At 40.7% G+C, this 22,928-nt stretch overlaps 2 protein-coding genes and 1 non-coding gene across 3 annotated transcripts; 2 read left to right on the top strand and 1 right to left on the bottom strand.

Annotated features, from left to right (window-relative positions):
• Positions 1–24: 24 nt before the first annotated feature.
• Positions 25–7,108, top strand: cdr2a (cerebellar degeneration-related protein 2a). The gene is made up of 7 exons (XM_085454172.1): positions 25–494; positions 2,576–2,688; positions 3,458–3,606; positions 3,754–3,930; positions 5,177–5,491; positions 5,655–5,931; positions 6,073–7,108. The coding sequence occupies exons 1-7, from the start codon at positions 212–214 to the stop codon at positions 6,346–6,348; spliced, it is 1,590 nt and encodes a 529-aa protein (XP_085310298.1). The 5' UTR covers positions 25–211; the 3' UTR covers positions 6,349–7,108.
• Positions 7,109–9,325: 2,217 nt separating this feature from the next.
• On the top strand, positions 9,326–9,407 carry trnal-uag (transfer RNA leucine (anticodon UAG)). The gene has a single exon. It is a non-coding gene; the product is annotated as a tRNA-Leu (tRNA).
• An 862-nt stretch (positions 9,408–10,269) lies between these two features.
• On the bottom strand, positions 10,270–21,552 carry sdr42e2 (short chain dehydrogenase/reductase family 42E, member 2). Its single transcript, XM_085454173.1, has 12 exons — positions 20,850–21,552; positions 19,814–20,258; positions 19,079–19,174; positions 17,459–17,516; positions 16,207–16,325; positions 15,950–16,025; positions 14,416–14,498; positions 13,690–13,827; positions 13,519–13,584; positions 13,330–13,393; positions 13,149–13,222; positions 10,270–11,087 (listed from the first exon to the last, which is right to left on the bottom strand). The coding sequence occupies exons 2-12, from the start codon at positions 20,249–20,251 to the stop codon at positions 10,839–10,841; spliced, it is 1,461 nt and encodes a 486-aa protein (XP_085310299.1). The 5' UTR covers positions 20,252–20,258; positions 20,850–21,552; the 3' UTR covers positions 10,270–10,838.
• Between the last annotated feature and the right edge of the window lie 1,376 nt (positions 21,553–22,928).

Below are 22,928 nucleotides of genomic sequence, written 5' to 3'. Positions count from 1 at the left end.
GGGCATAAAAAGTTCCTTCCTTATATTTACTGCTTCGTAATTCGTCAATACAAATCTCCGTCAGGCAACGTGGGACGTTACGACAGTGAAACCTGATTTTAAAATATTTAACTGTCATTCCTTATTGTAACTTTATTTAACTGTGCATAAGAATAAAAAACAAGTAAAATGTGTTCAGTGCGTTTTTTAATTAATCGATTAAATTTCGTATATGCTCTTTCTGCCTCCTGCCGGATGCTGGGGTGATTTGCCACGTTGCTGTAGACAACAGACTTTAAAGCCTCTCACACACCGGGGACGATGTGAGTTACGTTTGACCACTCGAGGCGGTGGACTGCGGTCAGCTTCTAGCCGTCAAACTCGAGTGTGTGGGGCTTCTGTCGGGTGGAGTTTTGGGTCACCCCTCGGTTTGAAAATGCTAACCGACATGATTTTGGAGGAAGAATTTGAGAAGAATGGAGAGTCTTGGTACAACCAGCAAGAGCTCGAACACGGTAAGAGCCGCTCAGCCCTGAGGTCGCACCCTAACTCTGACTGTGTCTGTGTGGGCAGGTTGTGTTACTCCAGTTTTATGTTTTATTTTAAATGAGTAAATTAATGAGCGTTACTGCTACTGTCTGCCTATTGTAGCTATTTTTTTAGTTAAGTTTCAGTTAGTCTCCAGAGTGAGTTTGCTTATTAAAGTTGAGTTTTTATTTAGTTATGCTATTTTTATGCTAGGTTAAGTGTTAAATTAGTTGGTAGAGGTAATATTTAACACATCCAGAATAGGTATTAGTAATGTAAACACAACTCATTGTAAAACTGACTCACAGCCATGAGGATGTCTCAATAAACTTCTGCATCAGGGCCTCCTCATGCTTGTTGATCACTTCAAATTGACCAACACTAACACTAAACCTAAAACCTAAAACACTAGTTTTAGGTTTGTTCAAAAATATACTTGAAATAATTTTACTATTAGCTGAAGTGTTATCACTAATGTTAGTTGTAAGAGCCTTAGGAAAAACAGTGAGAAAAGCCCCTAAATAAGAGCTCACAGATTAAATTGAAATTGAAGTCCTTGTGGCACAGACCCACAATAGGCATGCAATCCACATGAGGTCTCCTACACAGCCAGGATTTCCTGAGGCTGTCACCTCTGTGTTTATTGTTTTCAGACTAACATGACCCCTGTCTGTGCTTCTAAGCGAGCCACACAGATCATCTAACCAATATCACTGTGAATAAGAAGGAGTAAGGAAGAGGAAGCTGTGACACTGAACATAATTATGTGTGTGGTGTGGCTGATCTGTGAATGTGTTGTTTACATTGTTTGCATTGTTATATGAATGCAACCAGAGTTAGGTTATAATTTAGTGATGTGAAATGGCCAGATAGTTGAAAATAGATGACTGACCAACCAATTAAAGTTTATTTGTAATTTATATCCTAAAATAAAGTAGATTTTCCTTTTGGGATGAGGAAAATCATGCTGCCCATCTTACAAGTATATTTTATCACATCCATCCATCTGTCCAGTCTCTTATGCTTGTTCAATTTCAGGGGTTGCACAGGGCAGAGGCACACCCTGGACAGGTCTCCAGTCTATCCCAGGGCTAAAAAAAAAACCAACAACTACTAACTGAGAATTGTTAATCATTTAGTATCATGATTGAATAGATGAACTTGTAGGAAAAATTTGCTGCCTTCACTGGCAGCAGGCGGGAAGAATGACTTCCTGTAGCATTCCTCAGTGGGCATGGATAACAACAAAAATGCTTAGCATTTACACGAAGAGATTTAGGAAGAAATGTATGCCACTTCATCTCCTCCACCAACTTTATGGGCTTCAGAGTAGGATTTAAGATTATTAGGTAGTTCACTTGTTTATTTTACGTTTGTTCCCCACAAAACGTTACTTTATAATCCTGCTGGTGTACGCACTGTTAGTTCTGATTGCACACGCTTAACCTAGAAGATGTAGAAATAAAAGTATGTATGTAAAACGTGTGCAGTGAACACAAAAACGTGTCAAAAGTACATGAGCGTTGCACAAAAATGGAAAGGATAAATGTCCTTTGAGTAGCTACTTTTTAAATTTATACTTTGAGTACACTTCAGCCTCTGTGCTTTTTTTGCTTTTACGTAAGTAAAGAGGTTGCATCAGTACTTCAGCTTCTGCCAGGCCCTTTTCAAACACAATTTCCTGTCCTTCTTGAATGAAAAATGTGTTAATTTTGCCATCTCTGTTAGTGACATTTAAAGTTTATCTTGGCTTGGTTTAATTGCATTTTTATTCCCTGCACTTAGTAGTCCCACAAAAGACCAGCTTCACATGGCTGGCCAAGATCCAGTACTCATGAGAATTTAGTAGGGGAAAGGGGTCACAAGGCATGCCTTAGATTCCTCGGTGAGGGACAATGAGTTGTTGTTGTGGGTGGCACTGGCGCAAGGCTACGCTTACACACTTGCCTAATTCTTTCAGCTGTCTGTATTCGGGCACTGAGTCCATCCTGAAACTTGTGTTTGCGTGTTTTACTTGACTCCTTTTTTTTTTTTTTTTCTTTTTTTCTTTTTTTTTTTTTTTGTACAGATCTTCATTTGGCAGCAGAGCTGGGGAAAACCCTCCTCGACAGAAACCATGACTTGGAGCAGGCCCTGCAGCAGATGTACTCCACCAACCAGGAGCAGCTGCAGGAAATCGAGGTGATAAATTTTAGGAAGGAACTAATCTGAGTTTTTAAGGCTCAATATGTGCTCCAGAATTTGTCTGTCAGTGTATGCAGATTCTGGTTGATTTTTACGTGAATGAGTCCATGATTAGAGGTCGCTCATTGAGAAAAGTCCATGCTGAGACATGTGAAAAGCTGTCCGACTGGAAAGTCATTGTGAAATTGGCACAGCTGAAAATAGGTTGGAGTAAAAGCTAATCCTACCCAGTCTGATCTAATAAGCCTTTGGCAAGGAGCAGATCATTTGTCTACCTAATTATTTGAAGACTTTCACTGGTTTTCCAGTAACAGAATACCACTGTTTTACTTGGACACTGTTCCTGGTTTTGATTTTGTGTTAGAGTCAATAAAATTTTGTTTTTGTATTCTAAAAATAATAAACATCCAATAGCAGAGAGACTCATATTTTAGTTCTAAGACAGCGCATGCGTAAACTGCTGATGATCTGAGTTGGAGGACACGGCACTTAGAAGGTCAGCACACATAAGAGCCTTAATTTGTTTACGTCTTCGGTGTAAGGATTTCTAGAGGTTGTTTTGGTAATCCCAATACATCTCTTTGACCCACATTGTACTGGCTACCCGCCTTTCCAGTCTCAGAGGTGTGCTTTTGTTTCACGAAACTACAAAAGGTCTGGAGAAATGCTTGCTTGATTTTAAGTTGGGACATGGAAAAATTTAAGGAGTGGTGCTACTCCAACTTGAAATTATTATTATTATTATTTTCCCTCTCTTCTATACCAGTACTTAACCAAGCAAGTGGAGCTGCTGCGTCAGATGAATGACCAGCATGCCAAAGTGTATGAGCAGCTAGACACGGCCGCCAGGGATCTGGAGCAAGGCAATCAGAGGCTGGTGCAGGACAACCGCATGGCCCAACACAAGATCCAAAAGTCAGTCTACCAGTTATTTGTGAATTACCCTTTCAAATTGTGTTTTAAATAATTATCCACCCAGTCAGCTTCCAATAAAAAATATACCACATTAACATGTTGTCGGGTGTTTGGTTTTTTTTGTTTGTTTTTTTTGTTTTCCTTCAGTTTAACTGAGACCATCGAAGCGCTTCAGACCCTCATGGAGGACCTGCAGGCCCAAGTCGGGGAACTAAAGACTGCAGAAGCAGAGCGAAATAAGAGAGAGCTGGCAGAGCAGAGGCGCAGCCTTGGAGCACAGAGCGTGTCCTGTCTTAAAGAGCTGTATGACTTGCACCATGACAGGTACTATTTTCATCATCCACATTTAGCAACACAATGCTAATAGCTCATCTTTAGAGGAACTGTTTTCACAGAGGAAATGGTGTGGTAAACTGTACCTAGCATTGTGGATTAAAGACAGTGAGTTGTCTCGGTACTCTTGGAAAAAGCATCAATGAAACATGGCCTCAAATTATCTGGCAACACCAAGAAATATGATTCAGCGTCTTTCTTCCTTGACATGAAAGCAAAGAAGAAAAGGGAAGCTGAAAGCATCTCAACACTGAGAGCTGGGGTCCGTTTTCTCATGCTGTGGTACCTTCAGTACGCTGCTGTCTCATGTCACGTATGCTGACTTGACATCTTCAGGTCACCCAGAGAGCTTACTTTAGCTATAATCCATGAGGGAGGGAAGCTAATCCTCCCCCATTGTCACTGTTTACTTATGCGGCTGCTGCATCTCACGTCACTTATTTGGTGTATTTTGTAGAACTGTCGCCTTTAAAAATTTTGAACGATCTGTCTAGAAATTTATTTAATGGTTTAGGTGTAGTGGACTTTAAATGACATTGAAAAGAATTATGTAATATTAATGCATTAAAAATTACAATAAAGATTCTTCTCAGACTGCTTAGAGACCCAAGTAACCTCTGCCAAGAGGACAGGGAAATTTACTCTCTGCTGCTAATAACGCTTAAGTGCTCGAAGTGTATGGTAGTAATTCAACTCAGAGCTTCTCTGAACTAGATTTTGAGGACAGTTTTATTGAAAAAGTCAAAATAGTAACGGGAGTTCTGCAGATTCTTAGTCTTTGGGTATTAAATTTTGTTGAGAAATGTAAGGTCATAAAATGTCTTTGTTGTAAAAGGACGTTAAATTAAAAACCTTAGAAGCAAAAATGACTCAGACCTGTCCTAATGTTTAATTAAATTAATATGACAATATCTACTTTGCATTATGAAGTTTTGTTTTTTTGTTTTTTTTTTTATTATTGTCTTTTCAATATTTTATAATTTCCTACACTATCAAATTGGACCTTTTTAAGAAGAATGAAAAATCACTTTCACCATGATAAACATTTCATTCTCACATTGTAAGAGAGTTTGTTAGTGTCTGAGTCCAACCATGTTAGATCCAGTTCAAAGAATATTTCAGTAACGCTGGCAGCACTTATCACTTCAGGATATTCTCAACAACTCACCTCAGTATCGCTTTTGTTACTTGTTCTCTCAAAGTGATGCTCTAATAAGCTCTTTAATCACTGCCTAAGGTATCAAGCCAATGGCAGTCACCTTGTGGATGGACTCTGGTCACCTTATGGCTCGTTTCAAGACCGAAAAAAGCAACCAGACCCAGAGGAGGAGAACGCTGCTCTCCAGCGCTCCATCCAAACGCTTCAAAGCCAGATAGCTGCTGAGCGGAGCCGCAGGGAGGCTGCAGAGCGGGAGATGGAGTTGACAGCAAGGGAAAACAGCACCCTGGAACAGCAGCTGGTCCAGCTGTCAGGCTACCAGGCCAGACAAAAGGAGCTGGAGGCCGAAGTAGAACAGCTGCAGCTTCTGTGGCGCGCCGACTGCACCAAAAGGTTGATGATGATGATGATGATGTTATGCATGGAGAAGATTCAAACTGTGAAATTATTTTAGCTCTATTTCTGATATTGCTGTTGACATTCAGCCAAAGTGTGTAATTTTATTATTTTATATTTTTTAAATGCGCGTGTTCCCCTTCACTCTCACCCTTGTCAGGAAACCTGACGAGCTGCTGGTGCCTGACACCGTATTCTTTGCCTCGGAGGACAAGCCCTGCCCAGAGCAAAGCAAGCCAGAGGAGAAGACTGAAACTGTCGAGGAGCAGAGCAGATACGGCCGACAGAGGTGCAACAGTGACAGCGTGTTGAAGGCAACAAACCCAGATGAAATTCTCCGTAGTCACGAGCAGCTATGTATACGTCGAGCCGAGGCTGTGAAAAAGAGGGGCATCTCTCTGCTCAATGAGGTGGATGCACAGTACAGCGCACTGCAGGTGGTGTATCTGTGGCACAGAGCATTCCTAAAAAAATATCTTCTATGTCAGAATGTTTGATGCAAAAGTTTTTTTTGTTTTTTTTTTTTGTTCTGTTTGAAAGCTGAAGAAAGATTTCCCTAAAATATGTTTGTTTTCCAGGTGAAATACGATGAGCTGTTACAGCGATGCCAGCAAGCCTCAGACGAGCTCAGCCACAAAGCTGTCCAGACATCCAGCAGTCCCTTTGCCAGCGGCCGCTCCCGCCGCCGCCTGTCCAGCTCTGCAGCTCTGTCTGATCTGTCCGTGCTTCTTGAAGACGGCCAGCAGCCGGAGTACAAGGCTCTCTTCAAGGAGATCTTCACCTGCATCCAAAAGACCAAAGAGGACCTCAGCGGAAACGAACAACCGGTCAGGGACGATGAATCCTCCAACTGAATGTTATTCATCTCAATATGACTTGCTCTCTGTTACACTGTTCAGAGGGTGCAGGTGCTGTAAATGCTTTCAGGCCCTCAAAGTCTTAGACATGCCTGTTGCGTCCTTATCAAAAATGAAGTGGCAAAAAGTAGCTAGATGTATTATATTTGTTGTGAGAAATATTTATAGTTGGATCAATGAACAAAAAGCACATTTTCACATGCAGACTGACTTAAATCCAAAAGTATTACGTCCGCCTGCAATAGTATTCAGTTTTTTCTTTTTTGTAATGGCTGCCCCGTGACCACTGGGCCCTTTGGTGTTTGGAAGAGAGAGGCACATGTAAGGGTGTTACGCTGTGTTACAGTGTTTGATAAGATGGCGGTTAAGTCAGAGTTGTGTAAACTGAGAAGTTGGACTGTTGTAATATTGGAAGTCTAAGGAGTTTAATTGTTAGTGTAAGTAGGTTTTTTGAAGTTGGCATTAGTTGGCTCACCAGTGGTGGTTCGGTGTCACACTAAGAGCAAAACATACAGTAAGTGGACACTGGAAAACGAGTGTGTTAACACCAGAAAGACACAGAAAGGCTCTGCACTTTTCATGACTGAGTTCAGTTTTATTTATTTAATAACAAAAGATTAGAGATGATTAAATGTTTATTTATTTTTCTGAGAAAATTTAATCAAAGTGAAACTTCATGTACAATGCGGTGCTTCTTCTATGGTGGAAACACAAAATTAAACAAAGCATAAAAAAAATAAAATCAATGTTGTCTTTAGTTTTTTTTTTTTTTTTTTTTTCTCTCCCTTTGGACCATTTCTTCCTATGTGGCTGTTTTTACTATTTTTGTGTGTGTGTGTGTGTGTGTGTGTGTGTGTGTGTGTGTGTGTGTGTGTGTGTGTGTGTGTGTGTGTGTGTGTGTTTGCTAATGGTGTCAATTAGCAAAGTAAATCATTTCAGGAAAAAAGATGATGCTTCCTCCACACACAGAGTTCATTGTTACCTACAGCAATCCAGCCATTTTTCTCTGTACCATTTCATTTTCACTTGGTCTAGTTTTTCCACACAGACGTCTGCTGCCTGCTATCTGATGGCTTTGTGAGGTTACCACGTGTATGTCTTGCTAAGACCTGTCCCTTAGGGCAAGCATGGTATGCAAACCTCTTGTTAGGAGGTTTGCATACCAAAAATTATATTTTTTTTCTTTTTTTTAAAAAGGTGCAGACTGTTTTGCAGCATGCTTTTTTTTTTTTTTTTTTTTTTTTTTCTTCATACATCTAAGAGATGGCATCACTGCATTGCTTTTGAGCAGATATGTTTCAACCTGTTCTTCATTTCAGTGCATAATTGTGAGCTATCAGCAGATGAAAAACAACCTTAGGAGTATGTACCATATGGACTCTTATTTCTTTCCTCTCTTAAACTTCTGTTACCTAATAAAGTGAACACTGCTATAAAAGCAACCGTAAAAAATAAACTCCGTTATCTGTAATGCTGCTGTTTTTGTGGGAGAGAAAATCGAATCAACACACACAACAGTAGTGAAGCATATTTTCTGCAAAGCTCAGAGTTGCCCTCATTCTTAAAGGTCACTGAGACCTTGTGTACGCTGGCACAGCAAACAATTAAACAACCTTTTGTCTCTCTTCATAATTACCCTACTTGCCACTAGTTCCCAATCCTTTAAACCTCCAAACAAGAGGTTTGCATACCATGCTCGCCCCAAGGGACAGGTCTTAGCAAGACATGCACGTGGTAACCTCACAAAGCCATCAGATAAGCAGGCAGCAGACGGCTGTGTGGAAAAACTAGACCAAGTGAAAATGAAATGGTACAGAGAGAAATGGCTGGCTAACAATGAACTGTGTGTGTGGAGGAAGCATCATCTTTTTTTTCCTGAAATGATTTACACTGTTTGAACAATGACCTTTTACTGTATTGGCACCATTAGCAAAGTAGTTTCCATCATTTTGGGGGTGGTCAGCCAGTTTCACAAGAACATAATCCAGTGTTGTTTTGAGCAACAAAAGTTCATTTGATCTGCACCAGATGATATAATTGATTTGATTGAGTGCATATAACATTCACACTTTACTTGAAAACTTCCATATTAAAAATAAAAAAGAAAGGAGTTGCAGCTGGCAGCTGCAGTTACCTGGTCGATTAAGATAAAGTAGATTAAAACAAATTTAATATTGAAACATCCAACAGTGTATAAAATACAGACAGATGAAAGCAACATAAAGTGCATTGTTAAGGTTTATGGACCACCATGAGCTACCAAAGAGCCATCGGGGCAGTAATTAGTCTCTGGATCTGGGTCTCTCCTCACACTATTCCTTCATCTGGAATGGAATAAGACAGATATTGAATGGGTAGGGAGTCAGTGTCACATGGGGACCCATCCAAGTGTGTTTGGTAGATGATATTTATGAGAGGATATGTAGAAGAATAGGAGCTCGTCAGGCAGATGCCAAGAACCCCCTAAAGATATGAGAAGGACTACAGGTGTAGATAGCTCAGTACACCTGTAGTCATATGGCAAACTAATGAACTATCTCTGGCTGCTGCATTTTCTGTTCAATATCAGAGGCTGGAGCCCATCAAACATGTGGGCCCAGGGGTCTGTAAATTAATGAGCAATACAGTGGTAAACATTGTCCATCAAAGTTGTCTGTATGATCGGTTGACTGCAACTTCCCTATCATATGATTCTTATCATTTTAATTTACATCAGACCACTGTGATCATTTGCAGTGATGAACTGAACATAAATCATGAAAGCAAAATGACCTGTGCTGCATATCAGAGCCCCCAGAGGGCTTCAGTGTGTCGTGGGTTTATGCATTTTCCTTTATTTTGTCACCTTGTTTTTCTCTGCGGCATATAAAGGCGGACGTTTCTGAAAGCCGTGACGAAACGACGCGAACGCATCACAGGTTACACGACCTTACGACGTGTTATTTAAATCTAAGTATCCGAGAACTAAAGGTGTGGTAGCGTGGCCGAGTGGTCTAAGGCGCTGGATTTAGGCTCCAGTCATTTCGATGGCGTGGGTTCGAATCCCACCGCTGCCAAGAATGTATTATTTTCTGGATTAGCCATGACTCAGTTGAGTATGTGGAAGGCCGTAGACAGGTAGATTGGACCGGATGTCATCAATAACATATTAAATGTCCAAGCGACGATGTGAATTTTAACGCTGCAGGTAACCCTTGGCATTCTTATGCAGTGCAAGTGCTCCCCCATGTGGCAGCTTCAAACATGACACTGTTGAGCTTTCAACCAACACTGATCCCGATAGTGGAAGGACAGCCATCCTTCCACTAAGACCACTTTCGATGAGGCTTCAGTGAACAGTTGATAGCAGCTGTTGTATCTCTCGGGTCCTTTGTCAGATCTTTGCAGACTTTGAGATACAGCTCATCTGCTGAACATATTTTTTTAGGCCTCCCACTTCTTTCGTTCTGGACTTGACCAGTTTACTCATATTTCCTTAAAAACTGACCGCACTCCATGCTGAGATATGGCAGTTTTTCCCCTAATACCTCTTCACGAATCAACTTGTTCGTCCACAAATACTATTTTATGTCGGTCAGATAGTGTTATCTCGGCCATTTAAATAGATTCAGCAAAAGATATGTGAACAAATGATGTGTTTTTGTATGACAGGCTACTAGTAACAAAGTCCTGACGATACAATTTAATACTGTCTGTTATGTGTTCACACAACACTTGTTCGTCTCTTGAGTTAGCTGCCTTTTTTATGCTTGAATGATTCATAAGCCAGTGAATGTGGTCAGGTACAAGGACTGGAAGCCAACGTGCAAGTAAAAAGTTTGAAAAACCTTCAGAAAGCCTGAAAAAATAAATTGTGCATAGCTACAGCAAAAGACTATAATAATGTCTTTGAACCAAAGAAATTAAGGGTGACTCAATTCTTTTGCACAAATACAGTATATGTAAATATGGTCTCTGGAGTTTTCTAGATGCTTTTATTTCTAAAAGTGTACAAAATTTGCAGCTACAATAATAACTGAACTCTATGAAATCACAAGTCTTTATGTTACAAATTGGAAGCATGCTTTAAATACAACGACTTACAGTTCAGATAATTTTCTTTTTGTGATATAAAGTTAAATGTTTGCTTTAAAATTAACCACAATAAAGTCAAATTCCAGAGAAGTCAATAACATTCACATAATACATAATAGTTTTCAGCCGCCTGCTAGACTCACGTTAAACTCAGACACACACTGAGGTCTAAACATAAAAACAGCGGCTGTCTTTGAAAAGGGGAAACACAGAACTTGCATAGCCTGGTATTCTGGAGACGTATTTTTGGAGCACGTTTAGCTGGGTCTGGTGATTTGTTATTATCAGTCAGTCACCACTTACATTGTCACACTGTAATCAGTTAACAGAAGCTGTGTAAAAGCAGAGTCTCTCATCTGAAACTGCAATGCCTGAGATGAATGCAGTGCAGCGGAGCATCAGTGAAGGAATGTTTAGTTCTGACAAATTACGCAACATAGCATGAGTATCACCACGCTGAAACCCATCAGAAGCAGCAGAAAAAGCCGCCGGGGCTGCCGGGAGGTCTGGGACAGGCTGAAAAGCGACGAGGTGTTGCGAGGCGGTCGAGACTTCAGGTATTGCTCCACGGAGTCTGCAAGGGAGTAAGGCTTCGGGCTGTAGCCCAGATCTCGGCGGGCCTTGTCAATTTTAAAAGTGTGGCTCACTGCGATGTTCCTGACCTGCAGCGGAAGAGATGAGGCATTTATAGCTTCTTTTTTGTTGTTTTTTGTATTTCTTAATACGATCAGAGTCGTCCAAGTTAAAGGTCATTCTGTCAGGTTAACGGCTCACATTAGCCTCAGTTTGACAAACTTAGTTTTACATTGTGATAACCTGTGACTGACGGATGCCTCCAGTTACTGTGTCTTCTTTCCTCTGAGTCTAAGGTTTCGGCATGTGAACACAGACTGACAGAAGAGGTCAAACAGACACCGGTGAGACAAAAAAGAGTTCCTACTGTCCCTTTTCTTTTTTCCATCCATGCGTCACATTTTCTTTAATGATTTCAGTTGGTACACACCTTTTAGGTCTTTGGAGTTTTCCTGCATGACTCATTCAAATCTGTTGTGTATCCACACATTAAGACCAAACTGCTGAATCCTGATTATCCTGCCAAACCTGACCTGACTATATACAGTATTTTTCTCCGTGCATTTCGAAAAGCCTTCAATTTTTCCTTGATTGTCTCACATGGAGTACATCTTGTCTTCCAGGAGTAACTCACTGCCACAGGCACCACTCCAGGACAGAGATTATAATCAAATGTAGCTGAAATGTGACCCATGCATTTGTATTCTCTGGGCTAAAGTACACATCTTACAAAGTACACATATCCTTCTGCAGCTGCTCGGCTTCTTACTAGTGCTTCATCATGGTTTTGTAGTTTTGTGATGTTTTGGGGTTTTGAATTCCTAGTTAATCTTTTCAATTCTTTTTCTGATTTTAACATTCTGCAGACTGAGTTTTGGATTCCTGCTTTGATCTCTTACAGCTGTGGTGATGTTGAGCTTTAGATTTTAAGTGTGATTTCGGCTGTGGTTCCTGTTTAGTTTTTGTTAAGATGGTTTCCTGCTGTGGTGTTAGTTTAAAATTCTTCATACATGTTTAATGTGAGTTTTTGTGTCACCATGTTTTGTCTTTTGATTATTTCCTGTTTTATTTAAAATTTCAGTTGTCCCTCACATCCTGCACCAGAATCTTTTTTTGCCCATCTGCCTGCTTTTCTCTCAGTTTCTTGTGCTCTTTGTATTTGTGTAACTTTTTAGACTTTGTATTTTATTTATTTATTTATTTATTTATTGAGCAGTAAAACTTCTCTGTCTCATGCATTGTCTTTTTTTCTTTACCAAACAATTCATTTCTGTTGGCAACATTTTAAAATATTCACTTCAAGGTACTTCATTTGAAATTCTATATAAGATATAAGAATAAAACCAGATGCTTAGTTGCTCCTTACAACAGATTGATTCAAATTTTGAAACTGTCTTCCTATGTGCCTTCACAGACCAGGAAGAGGAAAATCTCTGCACATCACACCGTGCCTCAACCTGAGGGTTGCCGGGATCATTTGAGACCGGCCGAGAGGTGGCACAGCCATAGCAACCGCCTCTGCAGTGATGTCACTTCCTGTAAACTTCACCTCAAACTTCCTGGTCTGACCCACAGCAGTTTATGTTTTATTTACAGGGCAACCACTGATCCCCACGGCCAGCAGCTGCCTGAGAGAGAGAGCTGCGCATGCAGGCCCATGGTGCTCAGCTTTGGTTTCTGTCTCATCACACATTCATGAGGACCTCACAGGCCGCATGTGATGGAGGCGCCTTAAGACGTGTCGTACTCCAAGCTGCTCCTTTAATTTTATAGTTTTTTGAGTCAAGTAAATGTACGCAAAACCATCACAGATACAAAGACAGAATTAAAAGTTAAGTGTTCGTTTATCTGCTGAATTTAAAAAAGGGCTCACTTTAGTTTTTCATAATTCATGTGCAAGAGATAGCATCAGATGAGGGGGGGGGCTGGGGGGGCTGATCGGAAAATACTAATGGAGTCAGTCTCTGTCGTTGGAGAGACTTAAACATGAATGTTCTCATCAGACAGCGGGTAACTTCATCTCCAAGGTAGATATATGTACCGAGCTTGCCGGTGCTGTAACGTTCTGCAGTATAGAGTGACATCTTGAGTTAAAAATAGCTTTCAGAATCAGACTTAACCTTTATAGAAGAAGAAAGCTGCATAATTACCTCACTTCTGGTGAAAAGGAGCGGCACTGTTATCACCGGTCTCAGGACCACGTGCAGATATTCCACCAGGATGGCTTGAAATAGGAAGAAACACACACACACACACACACACACACAGATTTAGCAGCAGCTCACCAAAGTTTCACTCAACTATAGTGAAAGTGAAAGAGAGAAGAGCTACCTGCTGAATAGACGAGTGAAACCGGCAGATTTATCAACGGCTGGCTGTAGCCCAGCTTCTCAAACTGCAACAGAAAGTTGAATTCAAAACAGAGGTAAGAGCAGCTTTCAGAATCAGAGTTACTCTTCAGGTAATCGCTGGTTTTAGCTTTTTCCTTAAGTCTGCTGACAGACGGAGGCATCAACTCACCAAAGGCATCAACCATTCAAACAGATTGACCGAAACGCCATCGTTAATAAAATAGGCCTGTCCACTCTGCAAAAAGAACAGTTAACATGTTAAAAATGACCGAAGCAGCTGTGAGGCCGGAGCAGTGGAACTCATCGTGTTTACTGTTTAAATTTTCTGAGGTGGACTCACAGCGACACAGCTCCTCTTCAGCGTGAGGGCCTCAGCTGCCTGCCTGTGGGCCAGTACCAGGTTATCTACGTGCACCCAGTTCATTTGAGCCCGGGGGTCACCAAACCGGAAACTGAACAACCGACGCTCCACGTTCATCTGAGCAAGGGACAAAAAGCTCGTCTTGCATCATTTTCTTGATTTAAACATGGACACTAAACCCAAAAATGTGTCAAACTAACATTTTGGATGGTGATATCTGCACAAAAGCTGGGAGAAGAGTTGCAACAAAGGTGATGGGTCTAATTCAAAACCTTATGTTCAACCCAGTGTTTTACTGTCAGTTTTACTAACTCTGGGTTTGCTAATATTTAAGTCCACATGTATACAGATCAATTATACATTTTATTTCACATCAATTCCAGACTAGTGGTTACAGAGACAAGCAACCGACAGAACATTAAAAGTCAACGCTTCTGGCCTCTTGGCCGGTAGTAAACCCAGAACATAATGTAATCCTTGCAGCCCTTCACCAGACTGTGCCGACAGCCGCCTCGCAGAGGAGACACTGGAAGAAAAGGCATCCGTAACTGGATGCCAGAAGAGCTCCATCAATAATGCAAACTCTTCAGACAGGAATAATTCTGCCAGCGAGGCTTCAGACACCGCGAGATGAACATTTTTTTCCAGTGGCAGCACAGAAGTAATTCATCATCACTATAAGACACGCTCGCTTTAGTCCCTTACCATCACTCTGTGTAGGTGTCTTCTCTCCTCTGGTCCGTAGATGCCACAGGGCCGCAGGATGCAAGTGCGCAGCAGGCCTCCACCTTCACAAAGGAAGATCAAAATGTCATTTCATAAATATTTTAAAGCTTTTCTTTATTAAAATCTAATTGGGATTTTTTTTCTCCTCTAGAAGTAGTGGACTAAGTACATGCATTAAAATACCAATGTTACAAGTACTAAAATACTCAGAAACAAGGAAAAGGGCTGCATTAAGACTTGTGCTTATTTATATGATACTTATAATGTATCAAGATAGTTTTATATGTTGTGTGATTAATTAACACAGATTTAAGGCAAATAACAACAACAACAACAACAATAACAACAACAATAATAATAATAATAAGGAAGAAGCAAAGAAGGAGAAAACTTCTGCAAGATAAATTTGAATGTCTTTTATGTTTATATCATTCACTGTATTTATATCATGCCAATTAAAGGAATTTTGCAATATAAAGAATTTTTAGCCAGGACATGGTAAGAGTGGGATTAAAAACTCCCATTTAACAAGAATAAACCTCCAGCAGAACCAGTGAGAAGCTGTGGCAGGTGAATGGAAAGAAAACGATTAAAAGGAGAGCATGGAGAAACAACAACTATGGCTGAACATTAAATAAGCCTGTGAAGTGTTCTTAAGTAAACCTTACATATAGACTCAATCAGGTGGAGCAGGTGCAGTGGAGCAGATTTACTTAAAAATGGCTTTGTAGGAGTCACGTATGAATTTAAGAAGACAAAGATGTGTATGCTGTTCATTAGATGTTTAAATGGTGTTTGTGTTTGATTACGTTCATTTTTTGTGGTTGGTCTCATGATTGGACCTGATTGCCAATACTAGGGATGGAGTCAGCTGGAGGGCAGAGGGGTTTTTCTCTCTCTCTTCTCATTAATAAGGATTCGAAACTTATTTTGCAATCTCAGCGAATCAACTGAATCAAAACAAAAGTTTGCAGACCCAGTCTTAGAATCTCAGTGACTTTTAGGTTGTTCCTGACATCAGTACAGACATCCTGTTATTATTATTATTATTATTATTATTATTATTATTACGCACACAAACACATGACCAGCTGCAGTAGATAATGAGACATGCATGCTTTTAAGCTTAATTGCATGTTGGTGCTCACTGTTGGCGTGCAGGTTTCACTGAAGGAAAGGCTTTATAAATCACAGTGTAAAAAGCAACAATACTGTATGAGAAAATGAGCCATTATATACACTCAAATATATACTTTACATGTGTGTTTAAGACATCAATGTCAAGTGACTGCTGCACTAATGAGACTGTTCTGGCAAGCGCCGAGTTTAAAACACAATCACTGTTGTATGATCGAGTTGCACACCGAGTCTCCATGGAAACTGTTGCCTCTGTCTATTTTCTCTCACACATTTTTGTTGCTTTTTGGTTTTTTTAAACACAGAAAGCAATTTTCTCTCAATGTGTCCTTTCCCATGTAATTCAGCGATGAGGCACAGCTATCAATTTCACAACCTTTGAGGGAGCCCCCGTTGGCTGCGATGACCATCTGCTCCGCAATCGCTTTAGTTCTGGAGTAGTGGTCAATATGCTGCAACAGAAACATAAATACCGCCTTATTATTTCCCCCTAAAGTGCAGAAAATTGCTGGCAAACGTGTATTTAGTAGAATTGCAGAGCTTTTATTGGTGTGACAAAGGTTTTGCTGGAACATTAGTGATGTGGTTTGTTATCGTTAGGGTGGTGAGAATGCAGTTATTTTAAGTACTCACAGCATCAAGGGGCACATATGGCACCGAAGCCTCATCACCATCCACAATCGGTTTCCCTGCAAACACCACGTTGATGGTGCTGGTGTACACCAGTCTGGGGATGCTCCTCTCCTTACACACTGTATGAGACAGAGGATCACAACAAAGAGAGTCAAATCTATGAATGCTGACATAATGCTCAATATGCCACAATGTATTATGCAGGTGTGCATCCATTTATAAAATGTCACTCTCTAGGCACCTTTCTAAAACCCAAGGTCAACGAACAAAGCATAAAAGACAAACAGTAAAAAGGATAATAAAAAAGCAGTATTAGAAAATAATTGGATTTAATGTTTAAAGAGAATAAGGCAGTATTAAAAAATGGGGTTAGAGTTTTGACTTGAATAAGGGAAGCAAGCCAGTATTCCTGCTATCAGGAGGAAGTGAATTCCAGAGCAGCTGAAACCTCTGTTCTCCATAGTAGTGAGATGGGGAGAGGGAATAATAAGGTGAGTGGTGGATGAAGACCTAAGTAAATAATACAAGAAGGGAGGAGTCAGGATATGGATACATTTGAATGTGAAAAGCAATATTTTGAAAGTGATTCTACAATCTATGGGCAGCCAGTGAAACTGTTGAAGAACAGAGGTGATGTGCTCTCTGGAGGGTGTGCGAGTTGTGATCTGGGCTGCAGAATTCTGAAGAATTTGTAATTTGTAAAGGGACTTGTTGGGAAGATCAAAGAGAAGAGAATTACAATAATCAATCAAAGCAGGGACAAGGATAGCAACAGCATGGGAGGTGAGGAAAGGACGGAGACGATTGATGTTGCGTAAGTGGAAGCAGGCGAACTGGGTGATGTGATTAATATGAGACTGAAACGGCAAAGTGCTGTCGGGGATGACACCCAGACTCTTAACCTGATGGGAGGGAAGGATGGAGGAGTTGTCAATATTAATGGGAAACTTGTGGGATTTGGTTAATGTGGAAGCTGTGCAGGCAAGTAGAACTTCAGTTTTATTACTCTTGAGTTTGAAAACATTGGAGGTGAACCAGATTTGACCTTCATGAGGCAGTCACAAAGGGAGATGAGTGGAAGGGTGAAATTGGGTTTGGAAGAAATATACAGCTCAGTCTCATCTGCGTAACAGTGATGGTTAATATTATATTTTTTATATATGTGATCAAGTGGAAGCATGTAAATAAGGAATAAAAGAGGCCCCAGTACCGAACCCTGGGGCACACCAGCAAAAACAGAAAATTTTCTTACCATTTATGACGTTATTGGTTCCACCAATGTTGACGGACTCCACCTGCTCTTTCCTCAACTAAAAGCCAGAGACAAAGAGGAAGGCTGTTACTCCTGACTGCATATTTTCTCTTCTATAGATAATACAGCCCTTGTTTCCACCTCTGCACAATAATGACTTTACATCCATCTCACTTAGGCTCTCATATTAGATTTGAAAGAAAATCAACTTTGAGAGCAGATAGAAGCCAAATAGCATTAAATATAGTAAAAATAGACACAAAAATAGGAAAAATTTGATTGGATTTTGAGTGATGTACAACAGAAGAGCAAGAATACAAGTATACAAGTCTGCAGCAAACAAATGTGTCCATGTGATGGCAATTTTTTTTTCCTCACTGACTTTTTTATATTTGGATTTGGAATCCAAGGCTATGGAGACTAAAGATGAACTACGTATTTGTATACATCAATGCTAGCCACTGTAGATGAAGAAAACAAGGCATAAGCAATATAAAGAGCAGCCTCAGAAAAAGTCAGAAGCTACATCAGCTGACATTAAAGAGCTGAGCTATCTGGCTGTCAGACTGAACTGTTTGCAGTCAAACTGTTTGGTGGGCAATGCAGTATTTAAAAAAAGAAATTTGTGGTCATATGTTGTTTTGTGTTTATGAGCTCTAAAGCAGAAGCCGAATGGCTAAACGGGAGGAGTACTCATTTATAAATGTTCTTTGTTTATGAGCTTTGCTGTTTTTTTATGGAAACTTGGTTCCCTCACTGAAAAAAAGACATCCATAAGTCAGAATTTGGGGTTGTTATTAAAATTTCAAGTGAATAACTTGAAATTAGGATTAGCGTTACTTACTGACTTGAAATGCCAAGAAAATAACTCAAGATTAACCCCCATAATATCCTTTGAAATTCTGTGTTATTAGGTTATTATTTGAGAAAATAAAACAACATTTTAACTTATGGAAAGCAAAATATAGTCTCATTTCTTTTGAGGACTTGGTAGTTATCTTATGCGTAACAGACACTTCATTTCATAGCTATGGCACACAGCTGGAATCCTTTATAAGCGTATGAACTATTGAGGATATCCACACATTTTTTAAGCACTTGTCCAGCTTTTGGGCGGCAGGAGGCTGGAGCCTGTCACTGACACCCACTCCTGAAAGGCGGGGTACACACCAAAAATATGATGCATGATATTAGATAATGTAAAAGAAAAATAGAAAATAAAAATTACATAGCTTGTGTTTAATATGCAACACTGGGCACATTTATTTGTACATACTTAATTCATACTTTTTAACACTTTTTGACTTACACAGCTAAAACTTACAACAGGTGTTACATGTGTTTTTAAAATATTGACTTTCTGTCTTTAGTCTGAGGATGAACCTTCAGGTGCTATTTTTCCTGCTGCTAGTAGCCTTAAGCAGCTCCTATGATTTGCATCAAGAGAGCATGGAAAAACAACCAGTCGTGCAGGTCAGCCTGTCATGTGTTCACGGTTTGAACAGAAAGCGTGACATACCAAACAAGGCTGTTCCTCCACAGGAGGTTTAATAAGTGAAACATGACTTGTTTGAATGACTGGCTGTTGGGGAAAAAAAGCAGAGGAAGGCATGAAGTCACCTGCTCTGGGCCAGACATGCCATAAGACGCCGTGTGGAACATGCAGTCAACCCCTTCACACACTTTATACAGGGAAGAATAATCTCGAATGTCACTCTGTAAGAAAGTAGAACAAGACAATCAGATAATTAGTTATAACTCTGAGGACACAAAAGATGCCTAATCAGATTCTTCTGGGAGGATGAAGGTAGGCTTGTACTGTTGATTTGCTTGAAATGTACAACAGCAAAACATTAACACCCAGTGCTTTTCATGTAAAATGGTCAATATCTAACCCCTGAAAGGACAGTTATAATTAAGGTAAGTGTGCCAAGAGGAGTACAGGTGAAACCCGAATCATGCTTCCACCCTCTTTGACCCAGGCAGCAGCTGGTGCGCCGAGACAGATCAATCACCCGTGTCTGTTTCCAGCCAAGACACATACGGACCGAAGAGGCACGCTAACACGAGGAAATACTAGAATTCATTTCCTCGTCTCCACATGAAGTTGTGTCAGTTAGGTGGAAACAAACCATACCTTTATAACCCAAACCTGTGCTATGAGTGACACAACAGGCTTCAGACCTGGACTTCAAATGGCTTTTCATCACCATGTAGAGACCTGACATGTGTTATAAGATGTTATCAAACAATAGGTGTCCTGTGCTGTTACACTGCAGTATAGTATTAAGTGTTCTCCAGGGCAAAGCTATAAGGAATGTGTGGAGAAGAGGGGTAAACAGAGTAAAGCCATACCTGATAGAATGTCGCTCCATCGGGAATATCACAGGGAGGCTTATTCAAGTCCAGAAGGATTACTGAAAACCCTTCATTTGCCAGTTGTCTCCCAAGCCTGAAACCAAAGTATCCCCCTCCTCCCGTCACTACCACTTTCCCCTTTGGGACACCTCGGTGCTTTTCCTCTCCCAGTCTGGAGGCCACACAGTCGGGGCTGCTGCAGGTAGCAGCGGTGGCGGTGTTTACTCTGTTTCTCACAGCCACAGAGGGCCCCGGCCCGGAGGCGACTGCTGGGGCTGGATGGATGACCCACGGCTGCTGAGCGAGGTGGGCGATGTTGTGCCCGTGGTGCCCGTTGGTCTGCAGGCGACAAATGGGGACGCTTTGGCAGGGAAACTGCTTCACCTGGCACAGAGAGCCTCCGCTTTCAGTCATGCTGGGACTGCACAGCTCCATGGATGCTCTGATGGGATTTTAAAGAGGAATAAAATGCATATTCACTGTTTCGGAATCATTAAAAACTGACCGGTAATGAGTATTTATCTTAACTTTCTGAAAGTGTCCTGTCATTTATAATCCCTTTGTTTTCACATCATTCAAGTTCCGACAGCTGTACCACTTCAGAGTCTTTCATTATTTAAAATAGAGCTCAGTGCTCCTGAACACCACTTTTTTCTCTTTGTTGAGTTTTGATAAAGAAGATGTCAGAGATGACAACTGGTCAGACATTTCACTCATAAATAATAACGTTATGTTTTATAGACTGCATATAACACACGGATATTTAAGGGGGTGGGGAGGGAGGTATTCTGAAAGAAGAATTTCTGATACATATTTTTACTGTATGTGTGTATATGTATTTTTTATTTGCTTTTGGCCTGTAGTTAATAACCCCTTCATGTTTCGCCAAATTAGGCAGAATATCACGTGTTTTTCGCTAAAATAAACGAGCCTAATCTATGAATAAACGCAGGTCCGACAGCGATGACGTGCACTCTTTAATTAAATAAAAATACCTTCCTGATAGTCATCTCTATATGTCACATCTACTCACCCGATTGCTCCTGTCCTCCTCGCACATCCGTACCCGTGCTGGTGGATTCATGCAATAATACAGTCTATACCTCGCCGTCGGGCCCTCTCGATGCGTCACCTTTCTCACCTGTCACACACCTGCACTTTACATCTGCTACCGTAATGTCTGCAGGCAGTGCGCAGGCCCGCGGCAGCGAGGATCACATTTCTAGAAGCGCCGGATGGACGAGCAAGCACCTCATTTCAGTTTTTTATGTACGGAAGTTGTTGGGGGGGGGGTTGCCACACGGACGATCTGATTTCCTCGTGTCAGCATTGTTCCCACATCATCATAATTAATGTTGTTCCAGGTTCAACATTGCAAGTGACCAATCACCTTCTTGTGACGTCATTCCTTTGCGACTTCGAAATACCCGCCTTCGATTATTTCGAAATACAAGTGAAGAAGCGAAAAACCGCCGCCTGTCCGCCGAATTTGAAGTCAATTCGCCTGTCCGCCGAATTTGAAGTCAATTTAGGATACTTTCCTCAGATCGTCCCCCTTGGGAAAATTAATTCCTCCCTCGTGATCTAAAAGCTCCAGGGTCACCTTCTGTCTTGTGGTAAATAGACTGGTTCTTTCTATCGTGCTTTTCTACTCTACTTGAGTACACAAAGCTCTTTCTACAACATATTCCATTCACACATGCACTTTTTTATGCCTAAGTGCTTTCTGTCTAACAGACACCCTCCAATGGGCACATGGAAGAGCAACTTGGGTTCCAGGATATTTGACATGCAGATTTCAGCAGCCAAAGATTGAACTACCAAGCTTCCAATTAGTAGATGCCCTGTTCTACCTCCTGAGCTACAGCCACTTACCTGCACTTTGTCCATACAGCTCTGAGGGCTAACTGATAGTAGAGGCAATAAGGATCAACAAATACTTAACCAAAAAAGTAACTGCTAACTGTGTTCTTGCTGCCTCCTTTACTTGCAAACACTCTGCAGGGCATCTGTGAGCAGCTCGAGTAAAGTAAAAGAAATAACATCTGATAGAGCACAAGATGAACCAGGCTGTCCTGTTTTGCCTTCTGTGACAATGGTGTGGACTGGTGATGTCAAGTTGCACAGGCTTTTTAACTCAGTGCCACAGAAGGAAGTTTAATTTGTATCTTTTTACCCGCTTGACGTGACACATCCTACACAGTGTTTTCCCAAAAAAGAGACATTATAAAATAGAGCGATGGCACTCATAGAAAGTAAGCCAGAAAATTCTTTGGGTAATTTACATCAGATTTCCCTACGCCCATCTTTTGATGCCTGCTTCCAGCAGGATAACATTTGGGATGTGATGGAACAGGAGATTCACAGCATGGATAAGTCTACAGCAACTGTGCGATGCTATCATGTCAACATGGATCAAAACCTTTGATGATGTTTCCAGCACCTTTTAATTTGTGCCATGCAGAATTAAGAGAGTAAGGAAGGCAGAAGTGATCCATCCTATCAAGGTGTACCTAAGAAAGTGGCCAGGAAGTGTATTTTCTGGTGAGCGTTTGCTCATCCTGCCGTCATTGCAGCGGTAAGTCAGCAGTCTGCATAAATATCAAGGACAAAAAGAAAAGGGAAAGTCTTATCTCTTGATAAATGCAAGGAGTTGTTTCTAGTACACGGTGAGTAGGGGCACCTGCTTTACATATCAGCAAATGACCTTTGCCAACAATTCTTTACTTGGAAGGTTAAACCATTATTTAGTATTGTATCCCCACAATCAGAAATTTCCTTAATTATAAAGACTAGGAGTCATAAAAGGCACTGTGAATTTATTTGTACATGTTTTAGACTCACTGGCTGGTAGTAAACTTATGGTTTTTCATAAGACAAGATTAAAGAGACTTGGAAGGATTTAGAACAAGGTACCAAAATGAATGAATGAATGAATGAATGAATGAATGAATGAATAAATAAATAAATACATACATACATAAATACATAAAAGTAGTAAACGCCTATGTTTTTTTAAAGAAATTCCTCAAGCTGACATTTGGCAGCAATTTTATTATGAATGAATATTCATCAGTGGACGAATGTTCATTAGTTCCTCAGTTTCTGCTGC

The sequence above is a fragment of the Copadichromis virginalis genome, linkage group LG4 (assembly GCF_057382275.1).
Source record: "Copadichromis virginalis isolate Kocher_CV1m ecotype Utaka linkage group LG4, C_Virginalis_male_GT1.1, whole genome shotgun sequence".
In the NCBI taxonomy this organism is placed as follows: Eukaryota; Metazoa; Chordata; class Actinopteri; order Cichliformes; family Cichlidae; genus Copadichromis; species Copadichromis virginalis.
The sequence above is the reverse complement of the archived record's forward strand: the minus strand, read 5'-3'. Positions and strand labels throughout refer to the sequence as shown.

Excerpts from the sequence above, each read along its gene's own strand:
- cdr2a (XM_085454172.1), top strand. The coding sequence starts at position 212 with ATGCTCTTTCTGCCTCCTGCCGGATGCTGGGGTGATTTGCCACGTTGC. Across the intron at positions 2,689-3,457 it reads AGCAGCTGCAGGAAATCGAG|TACTTAACCAAGCAAGTGGA; the intron begins GTGATAAATTTT and ends CTTCTATACCAG. Across the intron at positions 5,932-6,072 it reads CACAGTACAGCGCACTGCAG|GTGAAATACGATGAGCTGTT; the intron begins GTGGTGTATCTG and ends TTTGTTTTCCAG.
- sdr42e2 (XM_085454173.1), bottom strand. The coding sequence starts at position 20,251 with ATGGAGCTGTGCAGTCCCAGCATGACTGAAAGCGGAGGCTCTCTGTGC. Across the intron at positions 13,828-14,415 it reads GACACCTACACAGAGTGATG|ATGAACGTGGAGCGTCGGTT; the intron begins GTAAGGGACTAA and ends TCCCTTGCTCAG. Across the intron at positions 11,088-13,148 it reads TCCTTTTCACCAGAAGTGAG|GTCAGGAACATCGCAGTGAG; the intron begins GTAATTATGCAG and ends CTTCCGCTGCAG.